Raw genomic sequence first — 13,747 nt, 5'->3', positions numbered from 1 at the left:
TAATTGAATTTAATTTAAAAATAATTTTATGAATACTCTTTCTGTATCAGATTAGATTTTCGGTTTTTGTATTTGACGATTCATGTGCAATCTGAGATTGTCAACGATATTTATTTTAGCACGTGTGTGTTAAAATGCCATCAGCTAATTACTATATAATGGATATAATTAATCTTGTGGCATTTGGCGTATGAAAAATGTAGTCTGCGAATGAAAACTCTTGGATAACATTATCAGTATATATTTATTAGTCGTCGTGTTCGTCGATACGCTGATTGTTTTTCAATTTCAGAATAAAATTCACCTTCGTTGTGCAAATTGAGTGATTGATAACAGGTGGTTACACTATCTTTAATCTAAATTAGTTTAATGAGTCAAGATATTTCTTTATCTCTCCGAAGTCCTATAAAACTGCATATTATAATCATTGCAATCAACTGCAGTTTAAAGTCCTTTTTTCAATTAATGGAATCATTATTGTTTAATTTATATTTTACATTACAAGTTTAACAAAACAGCTGTAACTTAGATGCTATTAAGTTGAAGTTGTCAGCATTGAGAGAAATCTATTGACATGTTGGTTTTCAATAAGGGTTTATAAGTTATTTTCGCGAACAATCATTTTCATCATCACCATCAACTGCATATTTCGATCTACTGGTAGATGAAGGTTTTCTCAAATTCTCGCCACTATTTTCAGTTAAATGAGTAAATTAATTTAATATTATTAATTCGTTTGCTTGTATGGCGGTAGGGTGCTGGCGACAGTATCGGGGTATTCAAACAAAATAACATTGTCAAGACAACAGTACCGCAGAAGAACTGATAATGCTTCAATCCATGCCAGCGCATTTTTATCAGCTTAGTTGATGGTAGACAGTCCCCAGGGAAGGCATACAGAGCTCAGGTTTTGGACTGTTGCCCAGTGTCTTGGATTTATATTATTATTTTTTATCACAATAGTATTGTGATATATATATATATATATATGTGTGTATTTTATAAGTTGGAGAAATACGTTTTATAACTATGTAATAAATGTAGTAAGTAATAAATAAATAGACCATATGAGAGATATGATGAATAATTCATACACTAATAAAATATTGACAAGGAATGTTATTAGCAGATTATCGCCAAACGCTAAAGTGTCATAATAGCTCTTGAACTAATGGTTTTATTGGAATTTGCATGATACATTGTAAACTATTTAACTAGAAAATTATTCGTCATATAATTAATTATTATTAATTTACTGAAAGTAAATAACATATAAAAAAGGTTATCAATAAACATTATGGATTAATTCTCTTTATTTTGTCTTAAAGATAAGATTATTACACACATATCGTCCATTCATCTTCAAAGATACATCATCAATCTACATGAAAGTATATATTTTTTTATAATTTTGTATACGTACGTTATATCGTATTGCATGCCAGAAACTGTCCACATTAATTTGGTTTTAAATTTATTATAGTCATTTTCAAAAATGTTTGAGAACTACGTCAAAGTATCGCAGGGGACTCTGAAAGGGAAAACGGTCACAACAGACAATGGATTTGTGTACAACTCGTATCAGGGAATACCGTACGCCAAACCACCAATTGGAGACCTGAGATTTAAGGTACATACAACAATTTATATAATAATAAATACATATATCTAATATCGTAGGTACAATTGTTCTATAATACGAACAAAGAAAATCGTCTTGGCAAACGTTTTTAATGTTTTTTTTTGTAAAAACGTTAAGCTGCGTTGCTTTCTTTTGCAGCCAGGCTAATACTATAAATAAATAGTTATTTTTTTCGTTTTACTCAATTATTGCGATAGTTCAGTGGCAAAGCGCCCGAATTCGGTAAAAAAATGCTGTTTTTGAAGCCGGTATCAAATCCCTGCATCCGCCCATTTTTATATTCGTTATGAAAAGTAAATAGAATGTAATAATATGATACTTTATTGTGATATGTTCATGTGACACTTTCGCGTTACTGTTTTTTTGTGGTAGGTTAGGTTAGGTCCTGTCAGTAAACGCATTCTGCATTAAAATATACTTACTAACAGAAATAAAGATATTTGATATCCTCACTATAATTACATAATTAATTATTAGGGGTTATAATTGGAAGTGATTACAAGATAAAAAAAACTTTTTATCTTACAACGTTTTTAAAATTTCTGTTGAATCATATATCACGATCACGATCAAAAAAAATTGTACTTGATAAATAATACTGAAATGTCATTTTGACATTCATATTGATTTCCATAGTAACACACGTATATATTAATAATATTGTTGCTAGGACCCCAAACTCCTAGCAACAAATAATAGTGGATTGGATTACGGATTTCTTCCGAAATAACTTTTCATACAAAACAGAATTAACTGAAAATGAATTAAATTCTACTTAAAGATGGCTCAAAGTATCAAAAAAATGCATTGGCATCGTGTTCTGATATATTCTAAAACTTTCAAACGTCTAGCTAGTCGGGAAGTTAGTTAAAAATCGATTGCAAGATTTGTACCGGACAAAGAACCACGAGCATACGAGCTAAGAAAAACGTTGTAATAATCTCTTCCAGGCGTTTGGTTGCACTCTATCATTGATAATAAAATCGGTTTATCTTATGATTTTATTTTTACAGTGTTTTGATGGATTTTTAAACATTACATATCGTCCTTAGAAAGGAATAAGGACGTGGCCCACAGTTTTTTCAAAATAGGTTTTATTGGATAATAACTTTGTACATGACTAAATACGCGTTGTGTCTAAAGGATGTAAGCTAAAAACGCCGAATTATTAAAGTGAAGCAGTAAAAACGATTTAACCATCATGTTTGTTGGGTTTTCTTTAATTAACACTATATAAATAATATCAAGATTATAAATATAAAAACAATATTTTTAATTATCATGCACTTCAAGGTTAAGTATATTTTGTATTTTAACTTTGACCGAAAACCATAACAAATACATTTTTGTGCTTCCTGTAAAATTTATTTTGTGTGGGTTAGGTCCTTTTTCCTTTCTACAGTCGATATTACAGTACCTTCCTAAATAAATAATAAACTATCGTAATATTTTTTTGGTTTGTCACCGTGTGTTCTTCCTCCTTATTTCCTTTACGTATCGGGCTCGTTGCAGAGGCTGTTATCAATAGATATTGTATTGAAGTGTACGGTGCTTGAAGTAGTGAAAAGGAATCTGTTTGGTTAAGAGAAAACTTGCTCATATAGTGTACTGTGTCAGCCGTTGTGACAACTATAAATACCAAATCGAATATTGTATTTTGCTGAAACTACTGGAAGCCATGATGTTTTTAAACGCAGCCCACGGTGCCTATCAATATTGTCAGGGTTCCTATGAATTTCAATAGCCTCATTTAGTAATAGTGAAAAATATCCATCGTCCCGGCCCAATATCCGCTGACATCGTGTTGTGTGTTGGTAGATATGCCCTCTTGTATTTACTCAAATGATTTTTTTACCATTCGTGAAGTTTGGTTAATGAACTTCGTCGGGAATCCGCAACAGCTTATCTAGTACCTACACATAATACATCGAATCCAAAGGCTGTGGAGTCCTTTACTGGTCTTGAAATATTCCGGACCTTCATCGATGTTGAGAATACCGCTTCGACCTCGTATTTTCCCAGTATCCTAGAAACGGCATCGATAGTATTTTTGATAAGGCAGATGCGCGGTGACAAACTAAAAATGTATTACGATAACGAACAACCGTGAAAGTCTCAAACATTGATTATTTATTTGCATAACAAAATGATATGACTATATTTTAATGATTGTTATCGTTATAATTGTGTCGTGTATTAATCGCTGGAAATGCCAAATTATGATGACCATTAACTATTTTCCGTTGATTACACATTTTAAAGTTCGAATAGTTGATAGCTCATTCGTTAAAAACATGAATCTAAAATCAAAAGTTGGCTTCTTAGCATAACAATTAAAAAATATAGATATTTAAAAGCTCAATAAAGTATTATTATAATAACAATCTTATTACATTTATAATTTTCGAAGGATCCAGAAATACCAGAAGGATGGCCCGGCGTCAGAGATGCAACGAAGGAAAAGAATATAAGTGCACAAATCGACTGGCTTTTCCTCAAGTCTACTCTGGATGAATATATTGGTTGTGAAGATAGCCTTTACCTTAATGTCTACGTACCCAAGACTAATGATGTCGAACGAAAATTTCCTGTCATGTTTTGGATCCACGGAGGAGGGTTTCAGATGGGTTCTGGTAATACTGATTACTACGGGCCAGATTACTTAATTGAGAAGAACGTTGTTATTGTTACGTTTAACTACAGATTGGGACCTCTTGGATTTATGTGCATGCATACTGACAATGCTCCTGGAAATGCTGGACTGAAAGACCAGGTTATGGCTTTGAAGTGGGTGAATAATAACATTAAACAATTTGGTGGTGATCCGGAGAATATTACAATATTTGGGGAAAGTGCAGGTAGTGCTTCTGTGCAGTATTTGATCTTATCAACTATGGCGAAAGGGTTGTTTCATAAAGCAATATGCCAATCCGGATCGTGCATCAATAATTGGGCATTGCAAGATAATCCTAAGGACAACGCATTTTTACTGGCAGAACGATTAGGATTGAAATCAACAAAAAAAGATGAAGTTATACAGTTTTTGAAAACGTTTTCTGCAGATAAATTACTGACTTCATCGTATTTAACACTCGAAGGAGAACTGCACTTTGCTCCTGTTATAGAAAAACTAGGAACCGACTGTGATACGTTTATAAGTCAATGTCCAAATGAATTGTTGAATAATGGAAAGTTTAATAAAGTTCCAACGATATTTGGATCTACTTCAAAAGAAGGCATAATATGGTATTATAAAGAATTTCAACATTCAAAGCATCTGTCTGTAGGAACAATCATACCAGATTTTACATTGTTCCTTACACCGACTGACATCAAATTAATGGGGCCTAAAAAATCCACCGAAGCTGGACAAAAGATAAAAGAATTTTATTTTCCGCAAGCTGGTAAACCCCCGAAATTGGACTGGTTTGAAAATTATGTTGAGTTAGGAGGCGATTTTGGGTTCATGCTAGGAATAGACCACTCCGCCAAAATTCTGAGCAAGTATTCACCTACATACTACTACAATTTTTCATACAGCGGTTCGTTGAATATAATGAAATATTTATGCGATCACGAATATTCAGAGGCGGGCCACACGGACGAACTAGGGTACATGTTTAAAAACACGACGTTTCCCGAAGACGTCCAGCCATCTTATGAAGATGTTAAAATGATAAAGACGATATCTGAGATGTGGACAAACTTTGCAAAATTTGGGTAAGTTGACATATTTTTATAAGCCTAATAGTGAAATTTAAATTAAACATGATTATGTCTGATAAATTTGTTGATTAATTTACAAACATAAAGTTTATATAGTTAGTTAATTAAGCTGTGGAAACATACTATGCTGGTCCATGGCCAACTGCACAACTTATTCCGAGTTCTCTCTCTCTTCAGTCGGTCACACTCAGCAACTCTGCGTCCCTATTGACATTATCATCCAGGGCGGCCAAGAGTCCGAGTGCCTACAAGGGTTAGTTCATAAACTGTATGAAGAGCTCTAGATCCGTTATCTTACACAGCGTGGTCGGCCCATCCGAGTCTTCGCGGGAATGGGACGATTTGGCACCGCGAACTGGCCTCCGGCGATTGGCCTCCGGTAATTGGCCGCCGGTACAATAGTCGCCCAGTATAATCATCAAACATGTTAGCTTGTTCGATGATTATACTGGGCGCCTTACAGGCAGATTATAAATTCGCCAACACACAGCTCGTAAAGGAGCTCAATGTAATTGAGGTTTTATACATTTCGCGCTTGACACATTTTTAATATAGATTGAGAATAATTATTATGCCTTATGAAGTTTATTAAAAGAAAATAATTCTTCCCTCGCTAAAACTTAAAGATGTGCATAATCATGAAGAGATATTGAGCTTAAATATTTTTTTTGCAAAGTTTAACCTGTCCAATCATATTCTTAATATAATATTAAATATATCAGTCAAATACCTACCCAATGGGTTGGGCGAATGTTTAATAAGTGTTCCTCGCTAAACATATCTGTTAATACAACCTTTAATTTATTGAGGCCCATATGCTCCGTTTTTGATCGAACATGGTGATATATTTCAATACATTTATTTTTTTAGAAACCCTACGCCAAAAATAACTGAAAATATTTCAACTATTTGGAAACCGATTACTGAAACTGAAAGAAGCTGCATGGAAATAAATACACAGCTCCAAATGGTACGAGATCCATTTGGTGAAAAACGAAAGTTTTGGGAAGACTTAATTAAACATTGATAACAAAGGATTTGAGGTCAAATAATTTTACGAAAAAAACAGGAATACTGGACGCGCTTTTCTACTGATTTATACCGCCTTATACGTAGATGTATCTCTGAATGACAGCTAATAGAAATAATACAAACGAAATAAAACTTTAATAAAATGTATTGGGCCTTTTTACTTGTTGATTGACATAGGTACTTTTTTACAGGTATAGATGGTAGAATTCTATTTTATAACAGAATATTAACAATTTTATATTACGTATACAAATTTTGATTTTAATAGAGTTATTAGCAAAGGTTGGAGCACACCGCTCCAACACTTGTTCCATCTCCGTTTTAGGATCTTCTCCGCTCCGGGTAAGAAATGTATACAAATGTTAAAAAAAAAAATAAGCACTTTTAAATAAGGCTTATTATTCGTCATTTTCATTATTAATTATATTAAAGAAAATTGCCGCCAGCGAATCATCTTTCACTATCCGCCTCTTCTGTCAAAAAAACGGAGGTTACTTATCACTTGGTAGCCTTGTTAGTGTTGGAGTATTTTTTCAAATAATTCCAGTGTTGCAAAGTGTCAAATATAAAATACGAGTATCATTGAATTTTAGGACGAAAATTTAATAATAATAAAAAAAACATCCGGAACAGTGGAGCACTACAAATTTTTGGTGCTCCGAGTAAAATCCGATTGCCCCACTGCTCCGTGCTCGTGCTCCTGCTCCGAGCCCCACTTCAACGCTCTAGTTATTAGAACTTGATAATATGACGTAACAACCGAAATAGGTAATCATCAACAAAATTAACAAGAATATGTAGAATTTAAATTATTGTTGATTTTATTCGATGAAATGTTCGTAAAATATGTAAATAAATGTGCAGACAATCTGAGTATACCGGTTTAATCAATGTGCGTAGAAAATATTAATATACGATAGCAGTTCTCAAGAATGATATTTAATAAAATAAGTTACATTGTTATATGCCCAAAGGGCTAATTTTATAAATATCAATTTATTAATAATGAAATTACTTTTTAATAACCGGCCGGCGTCACAATTACAGTGACTGAGCGAAACGGAAAGAACCTCCGGACTCTTGGTGCATCCAATTGTCGATCCAAAAGACAAAGGGCTGGAAATGGTGGGGGATGATGATTGAGGTTGGGGACGTTGGATGTTAACAATATGATATTTTTAACCAAATGACCTCACGAATATACTATTATGTAAATGTAAAAAAACAACAACTTGTGGTAATGTATGTATTAAGTTATTTATGTAGATACCCAAGTATAGAATTTTTTTTTGGGTTAGAAGTATTTTTCCCGATTGGAAAAGCAACAAAACATAATATTTCATTAGATTTCCTTTTTTGAATTGACTTGAATCATTTAGTGGCGCAATGAGGAATGTGTTCAGTTGATAATCGAAAAGTTGATGGTTCGAGACCATGCACCGAGTGCTACTTTTTCACGTTTTCATGTGACAAGTTATAGCAAGAAATATTTTCGCCAATCCGTGCTTTGGGGATGTGGTTCAGAGGCAGAGCGTTCGACAGCAAATTTAAAGGTTCAGTTCTAGACAGGGTCGTTTTTCGTTTTTTCGTCTTTCGAGTTAGGGTAGAAAAGTGTTATTTATGAAAATTTATTAAATCGAATAATACATTAGGTGGGCACCTACTGAATTTCTTGAAACGATTCGTCAGAACTACGTGCATTTCACTTCTACTTTATTTTCAAATATATATTTACACATAATTATCAATTATGATTACTAGTGGAATATTTTGAAGTATTTTATGTATGTATAAGATATCCTTGAATGATTTAATTACTACTGAAATCGTCTATTTATTGGGCTAAACTAACAATGTATTAATTGGTAAATAATTTTATCAGTGCATCATTAAACAAGAAACAACATAATAATATTAATGTACCTACGTGTAGTCAACCATTCTTAGATTGCATTATATGTCTATTAGACAGCTCGCGCATATGAATTCAACGCAAAACAACTTGTCATTTTTCTTCATGTAAGTACTTTAGATTTCAGAAGACATAAGCAGGGTGGGGGGGGGGGGTACGAAAAATATACAACATAATTATGTGACTAGACCATTACTTATTCTTAATCAGGACCTCATGACTGAGGATTGTAGTCCGGGTGATTTGGTGGTCGAACAAATGTCTCAATGAGTTGGCCTACTAGTCTCGGCATTCTACACACGCAAGGCCTGTATCATTTAAAAACCCGCGGCACTCACTGCCGTGAGAAACTCTTTTTAATGTTCTGACGCGGCATGTCTAAAAGACAAAACAAAATGAATGATACTAATGACGTAAACAATCATAATGGTTGAACGGTTAAGCCACACATACTCGATAACCACTAGTAGATGCGACAGGTCACAGTAACTCTTAGATGAGCACCCTTAGTTATAACTCCCACGCGGAGTATCTAGCTTGGAATTATGTGTGGTCGGAAATATAATATAATTAATATCAATGTACCTACTGATTAGTTTTTTAGTCTACGTGTCTATGAATATGTTTTGACAGCCACGCTTATTATGGAATATTGTTGCTATTTTGAGGTCAACGATAATATTGAATACTCATTGTGTTTTTTGAGTTGTGTTGCATTCACTCTCTGTAAGCGAACCGCATTAGAATGATAACTGACATATGCAAATTTACATAATTATTACAGACATGATAAAAATTTTGATAAACACGTATTTATTGGTGCTTGCCACGTATTTTTAGAACAGTCGTTCTAATGAAGCATTGCGTGACATTTTAGAATTTTAGATAATTAATTATTAATCAAAATGACAGACACATTTTTGCAAATATTTCAAGGAACTTTGAAAGGAAAATTAGTGACCACTGAAACTGGATTATTTTATAGTTCTTATCAAGGTATCCCTTATGCACGACCACCTATTGGAGACCTAAGATTTCAGGTAAGATCCTAACAATATTTTTGCACGTAATTATTGAATGGATTAATTAAAAAAAAAAACTGCTTATGTAGGTACCTCTATTGTCTATAATAATGTATTTCTTACAAATAATAGTATTATTAGATATGTACCCACCTGTTATTATATAAATATAAGTTTCAGTAATTTTCCTTATTTTATTTGCGTAGGTAAGTCTTGAATTGTGAATTAATTAAAAAAATAAACTGTCAATTTAATACTCATAGCAAGTATCTAAAAGATTGGTTGTTATGGAATGGCGGGATCAACTTCATATAAACAGCTTTTATATTTAAACTGGCTTTATTAGAATGTAATATAATTTATAATAGATTATGTTTTAGACAATGACTTTGTTAACAGTCTGATTTGATGCAGTGATTGAATGCAGTCGATGCTTCATTCTTTAAGGTTGAGTTAATACTAATAATTTGAAAAGGTATTTTGATTCTATATGAAACAAACGTTATAATGTTATAAATCTTACACAATATGATATTCTCAGACGTTTAGTTTGATAATAAAAGTGGATATAAAACAATAATCGTTATAAAAAAGGTTTGAAACAATGAGCAATAAAGATACATTGCATTCCAGACGTTTGGTTTAATAAGAACAATGATGTGATTAAAAAATACATTAAATTTCTAGACATTCATTATGCTGTTTATTAACGCTTGATAAGAATAGGCTCAAAACTGCAGGGCTATAACAAGGTTTTTATTAGCAGATTTTTGTTTCTACGAGAAATGGATGTTAGTCACTTGCTCAACCTATTGGATCCATACTCTGACTCAAACACAAATTGAAAAACGATATGTGTAATTGCCAGACACAGGATTCGAACCAGGAACCCGTTACTTTATAGGTCAACGCTTAAGACGCTCGTTCATTGTGGGGGCTATACCTACTCAGTATTATTGGTGTATTCAGTATAATTCGTTATAATCTATAATCTCGTATTAAATCGACATAATGATTATATTATATTTGATTATATTATATTTCTACAGGACCCAAAGCCAGCCGATGGATGGGCCGGTATACGTGACGCTTCAAAAGAAACGAATGTAAGTGCTCAAGTAGATTGGATTTTTTCAAAAGGATCTGAACCTGTATATATTGGAAGCGAGGATAGTCTGTACCTCAATGTTTATGCACCCCAGAAAGAAGATGAATCTGATTCAAAACTTCCTGTCATGTTTTGGATTCATGGAGGAGGATTTATGATGGGATCTGGCAACTCCGATTATTATGGTCCAGATTATCTCATAGAACATAATGTTGTTATTGTAACGTTCAACTACAGGTTAGGACCTCTCGGATTCTTATGCCTTCATACTGAACAGGCACCAGGAAATCTTGGATTAAAAGATCAAATTATGGCATTGAAGTGGGTCAAGAAAAATATTGAAATGTTTGGTGGTGATGCCGATAATATAACTATATTTGGAGAAAGTGCTGGAGGAGCTGCAGTGCAGCTTTTAATTTTATCAGATATGGCTAACGGACTATTTCATAAGGCAATTTGTCAATCAGGATCATGTGAGAATTCGTGGGCAATTCAGAGTGATCCCGAAGCTAATGTCTTTGCATTAGCCGGAAGACTAGGACTAAATACATCAAACAAAGTCGAAATTTTTAATAATTTGAAAAATGTTCCTGTTGAAAAATTAGTAAAAGCAGCATATGAAACTTCTCATTTCGATAAGAAAGGCGAACTTCGGTTTCTTCCTGTTATCGAACAAGTACATCCTAACCATGAGCCATTTATCACTATATTACCATCAGATGCAATGGACACGGGGCTTTTTACTAAAGTTCCAACAATAACAGGATTTAACACAAAAGAAGGAGTAATGGCTTATTACAAGTATTCAAAAATTTCAAAAGACTTGTCATTGCGTGAGATTAAACCAGATTTTCAATCATTCTTAATGCCATCGGATAAAAATAAATTTGGCCCAAAAAGATCTGCCGAAGCGGCTGCAAAAATTGAAGAATTCTACTTCCCAAAAAATATTCAAGAAAATGATGTTTTGGATAATTATGTAGATTTGGTGACCGATTATGGAGCTCTCATAGGAATAGACAAATGCGCGAAAATGTTTGGAAAATTTTCATCTCCTGCATATTATTACAAATTTTCGTTCAATGGCTCCTTGAATTTGATGAAGTATTTATGTCGATGTCAGTACACTGGAGCAGCTCATTTGGATGAACTTGGATATCTGTTTAAAAATACAACGTTACCTGAAGATACTATATCAAATCTATCTACCGACGATATTAGAACTATCAACAGATTGACGAAAATGTGGACTGATTTTGCAAAGTATGGGTGAGTAAATTAACAAACTATTCACACGTGATAATATATACTCAAATCGATTTAATTCACTTATAGAAATGACGATTCAAGTATATTTAATGCACTTAGTCAGTTAGTACCATCCAGGGCGGAACCGACTTCTGGTAGTCTTGTAACCGGGATTAGCTTAATTTAATATGTACTATTATCATGATTTTGCTTTATTTGATGTACCTATTTGTATGTATTTATTATTTACTTAACTAGATTTAAGAACAATAATTATTATTGTATCACATTATATTTACCTGCCTAGTCCAGCCGAATCCAAAAACCGATTACCGACTCAGATCAATGTTTGAATGCTGATTAAATTCTGAGAATTCAAGCCAATATTTATTTTTGTACGTTGTTGTTACTTGCGTTCGATACTCCAGTCTGATCTTGTCCTTTTAGCAAGTCGATGTATCCCTAGGCGCTTGTATTTATTTAATTAGGTACATTATTATTAATTATTGTATACACCGCCCCCAGCCTTAACACTAGGTAGCCATATAGTATATATTATGAAAGGATGACAATATAGTAATTGACAATAATTTTCATGTATAATATTGTTACCCAGGATTCCTGACTATGCATCATAGCTCATGATAATAAAACGTATAAAATGTACCTAACTACGTAAGTATATTTATTTTAAATCTGAAAGAAACTCAGGCAAATCAACTTTAGCGGTCACCTTCAACGATGTACTAATACCTTATATAAAAATCCAATTTATTTTCATTACCATGTTAAAACTGTGAAGTCAATACCACAAAACAAGTTAGGTCGGTATGTGAATCTTGTAGCAAAAATACAATCATCATATTATTAAGTATTATTATTGGACGAGATTTACGAGTGAAGTTCATTGTATTTTTGTCTACGCAACCGAACGTGATTTATTGAAAATCGCATCAATGTTATATTAAATAATTATTGAAATGCCGAGGACTAGACTGATACAAGTGACATTACAATTAAAAATATAAATAAGCTCAGTTTTAAAATTACCACACACGTAGACATTCGTGACAAATGGGTAATTAAAAAATGTAACAATGTAGGTACAGACCTACAACTTATCTTAAGAATGGGGAGCCACTGTCGAAAACTACCCAATTAAGACTCGCAACTGGACAGAAGCTGACATTCGAATGACTTTTTCAAAATGGCGTCCATATGGTAGTACGTAGTTCCATTTTTGACCGTTCTTTAGATAAGTTTGTAGGACTGTACATTGTATTAATAGTACATAATAATATATATATGATTATATCCCAAGGATATAGTGGATAAAATCATACTTTTGTTAAATATTGTTTATACACAATTTGAAGTTTTGGTGTGACTTGTCGTCCTTCACTAAAACCAATAACAAATATAAAGAAAGTTGTTTTTGTTGAACTGGTACATAATTATTCTCAATCATTTGATAATATAGGTAACCTAATTTAAAAAAAATTATAACAGTTAAGTAGGTACCTATGTAGAATTTACAATGACATATTATTATTATTTGACTTAGAAGTGAATTTATTTAATTTCCTCATCGGTGCACTTGTATTCATTTAATCGTCAGCACTTCAATTATTGTAGATACCAACAAGAATATATGCCTATGAACTAGAACTAGGCAGTGAGCATGTATCCATTGGATATTAGTACCTATTTTATTCAATTTACTTTTCATTGTTATAGGAATCCCACTCCAGTTTTGTCGGAAAACATTGAAGTGATTTGGAAACCGATTACAGAATCTGAAATCAACTGCATGGAAATAGACACAGATTTAAAAATGATGCAACACCCATTTTGTGAAAGGCTAAAATTTTGGGAAACGTTATGGATCTAACTTATAAAATCTCACAAAAATATTGTTTATGAATAGTTTGTAACGTTATTTTTATGATAATCATTTATTATCCTATATCATAATATATCATATATTACATTATACTATAAATAGATTTAATTTTTATATACTTAAATGTTTTTTTCTTTAAATAATTTTGTAAGTA

The 13,747-nt window shown here is 32.7% G+C and overlaps 2 protein-coding genes across 2 annotated transcripts; both read left to right on the top strand.

Annotated features, from left to right (window-relative positions):
- Positions 1–1,495: 1,495 nt before the first annotated feature.
- LOC147066240 (juvenile hormone esterase-like) lies at positions 1,496–6,395 on the top strand. The gene is made up of 3 exons (XM_085955740.1): positions 1,496–1,630; positions 4,053–5,362; positions 6,239–6,395. Exons 1-3 carry the CDS (start codon positions 1,496–1,498, stop codon positions 6,393–6,395), a joined length of 1,602 nt encoding a protein of 533 aa, XP_085811866.1.
- Positions 6,396–9,106: 2,711 nt separating this feature from the next.
- LOC147066239 (juvenile hormone esterase-like) lies at positions 9,107–13,747 on the top strand. The gene is made up of 3 exons (XM_085955492.1): positions 9,107–9,352; positions 10,384–11,711; positions 13,428–13,747. Exons 1-3 carry the CDS (start codon positions 9,218–9,220, stop codon positions 13,579–13,581), a joined length of 1,617 nt encoding a protein of 538 aa, XP_085811618.1. The 5' UTR covers positions 9,107–9,217; the 3' UTR covers positions 13,582–13,747.

The sequence above is a fragment of the Rhyacophila brunnea genome, unplaced genomic scaffold, assembly GCF_057557595.1.
Source record: "Rhyacophila brunnea isolate RB1 unplaced genomic scaffold, BYU_Rbru_1.0 scaffold_5, whole genome shotgun sequence".
Classification (NCBI taxonomy): domain Eukaryota; kingdom Metazoa; phylum Arthropoda; class Insecta; order Trichoptera; family Rhyacophilidae; genus Rhyacophila; species Rhyacophila brunnea.
Note: the sequence above shows the minus strand (reverse complement) of the source record. Positions and strands in the feature narration are given on the sequence as shown.

Excerpts from the sequence above, each read along its gene's own strand:
- LOC147066240 (XM_085955740.1), top strand. The coding sequence starts at position 1,496 with ATGTTTGAGAACTACGTCAAAGTATCGCAGGGGACTCTGAAAGGGAAA. Across the intron at positions 1,631-4,052 it reads TTGGAGACCTGAGATTTAAG|GATCCAGAAATACCAGAAGG; the intron begins GTACATACAACA and ends TAATTTTCGAAG. Across the intron at positions 5,363-6,238 it reads ACAAACTTTGCAAAATTTGG|AAACCCTACGCCAAAAATAA; the intron begins GTAAGTTGACAT and ends TTATTTTTTTAG.
- LOC147066239 (XM_085955492.1), top strand. The coding sequence starts at position 9,218 with ATGACAGACACATTTTTGCAAATATTTCAAGGAACTTTGAAAGGAAAA. Across the intron at positions 9,353-10,383 it reads TTGGAGACCTAAGATTTCAG|GACCCAAAGCCAGCCGATGG; the intron begins GTAAGATCCTAA and ends ATATTTCTACAG. Across the intron at positions 11,712-13,427 it reads ACTGATTTTGCAAAGTATGG|GAATCCCACTCCAGTTTTGT; the intron begins GTGAGTAAATTA and ends TCATTGTTATAG.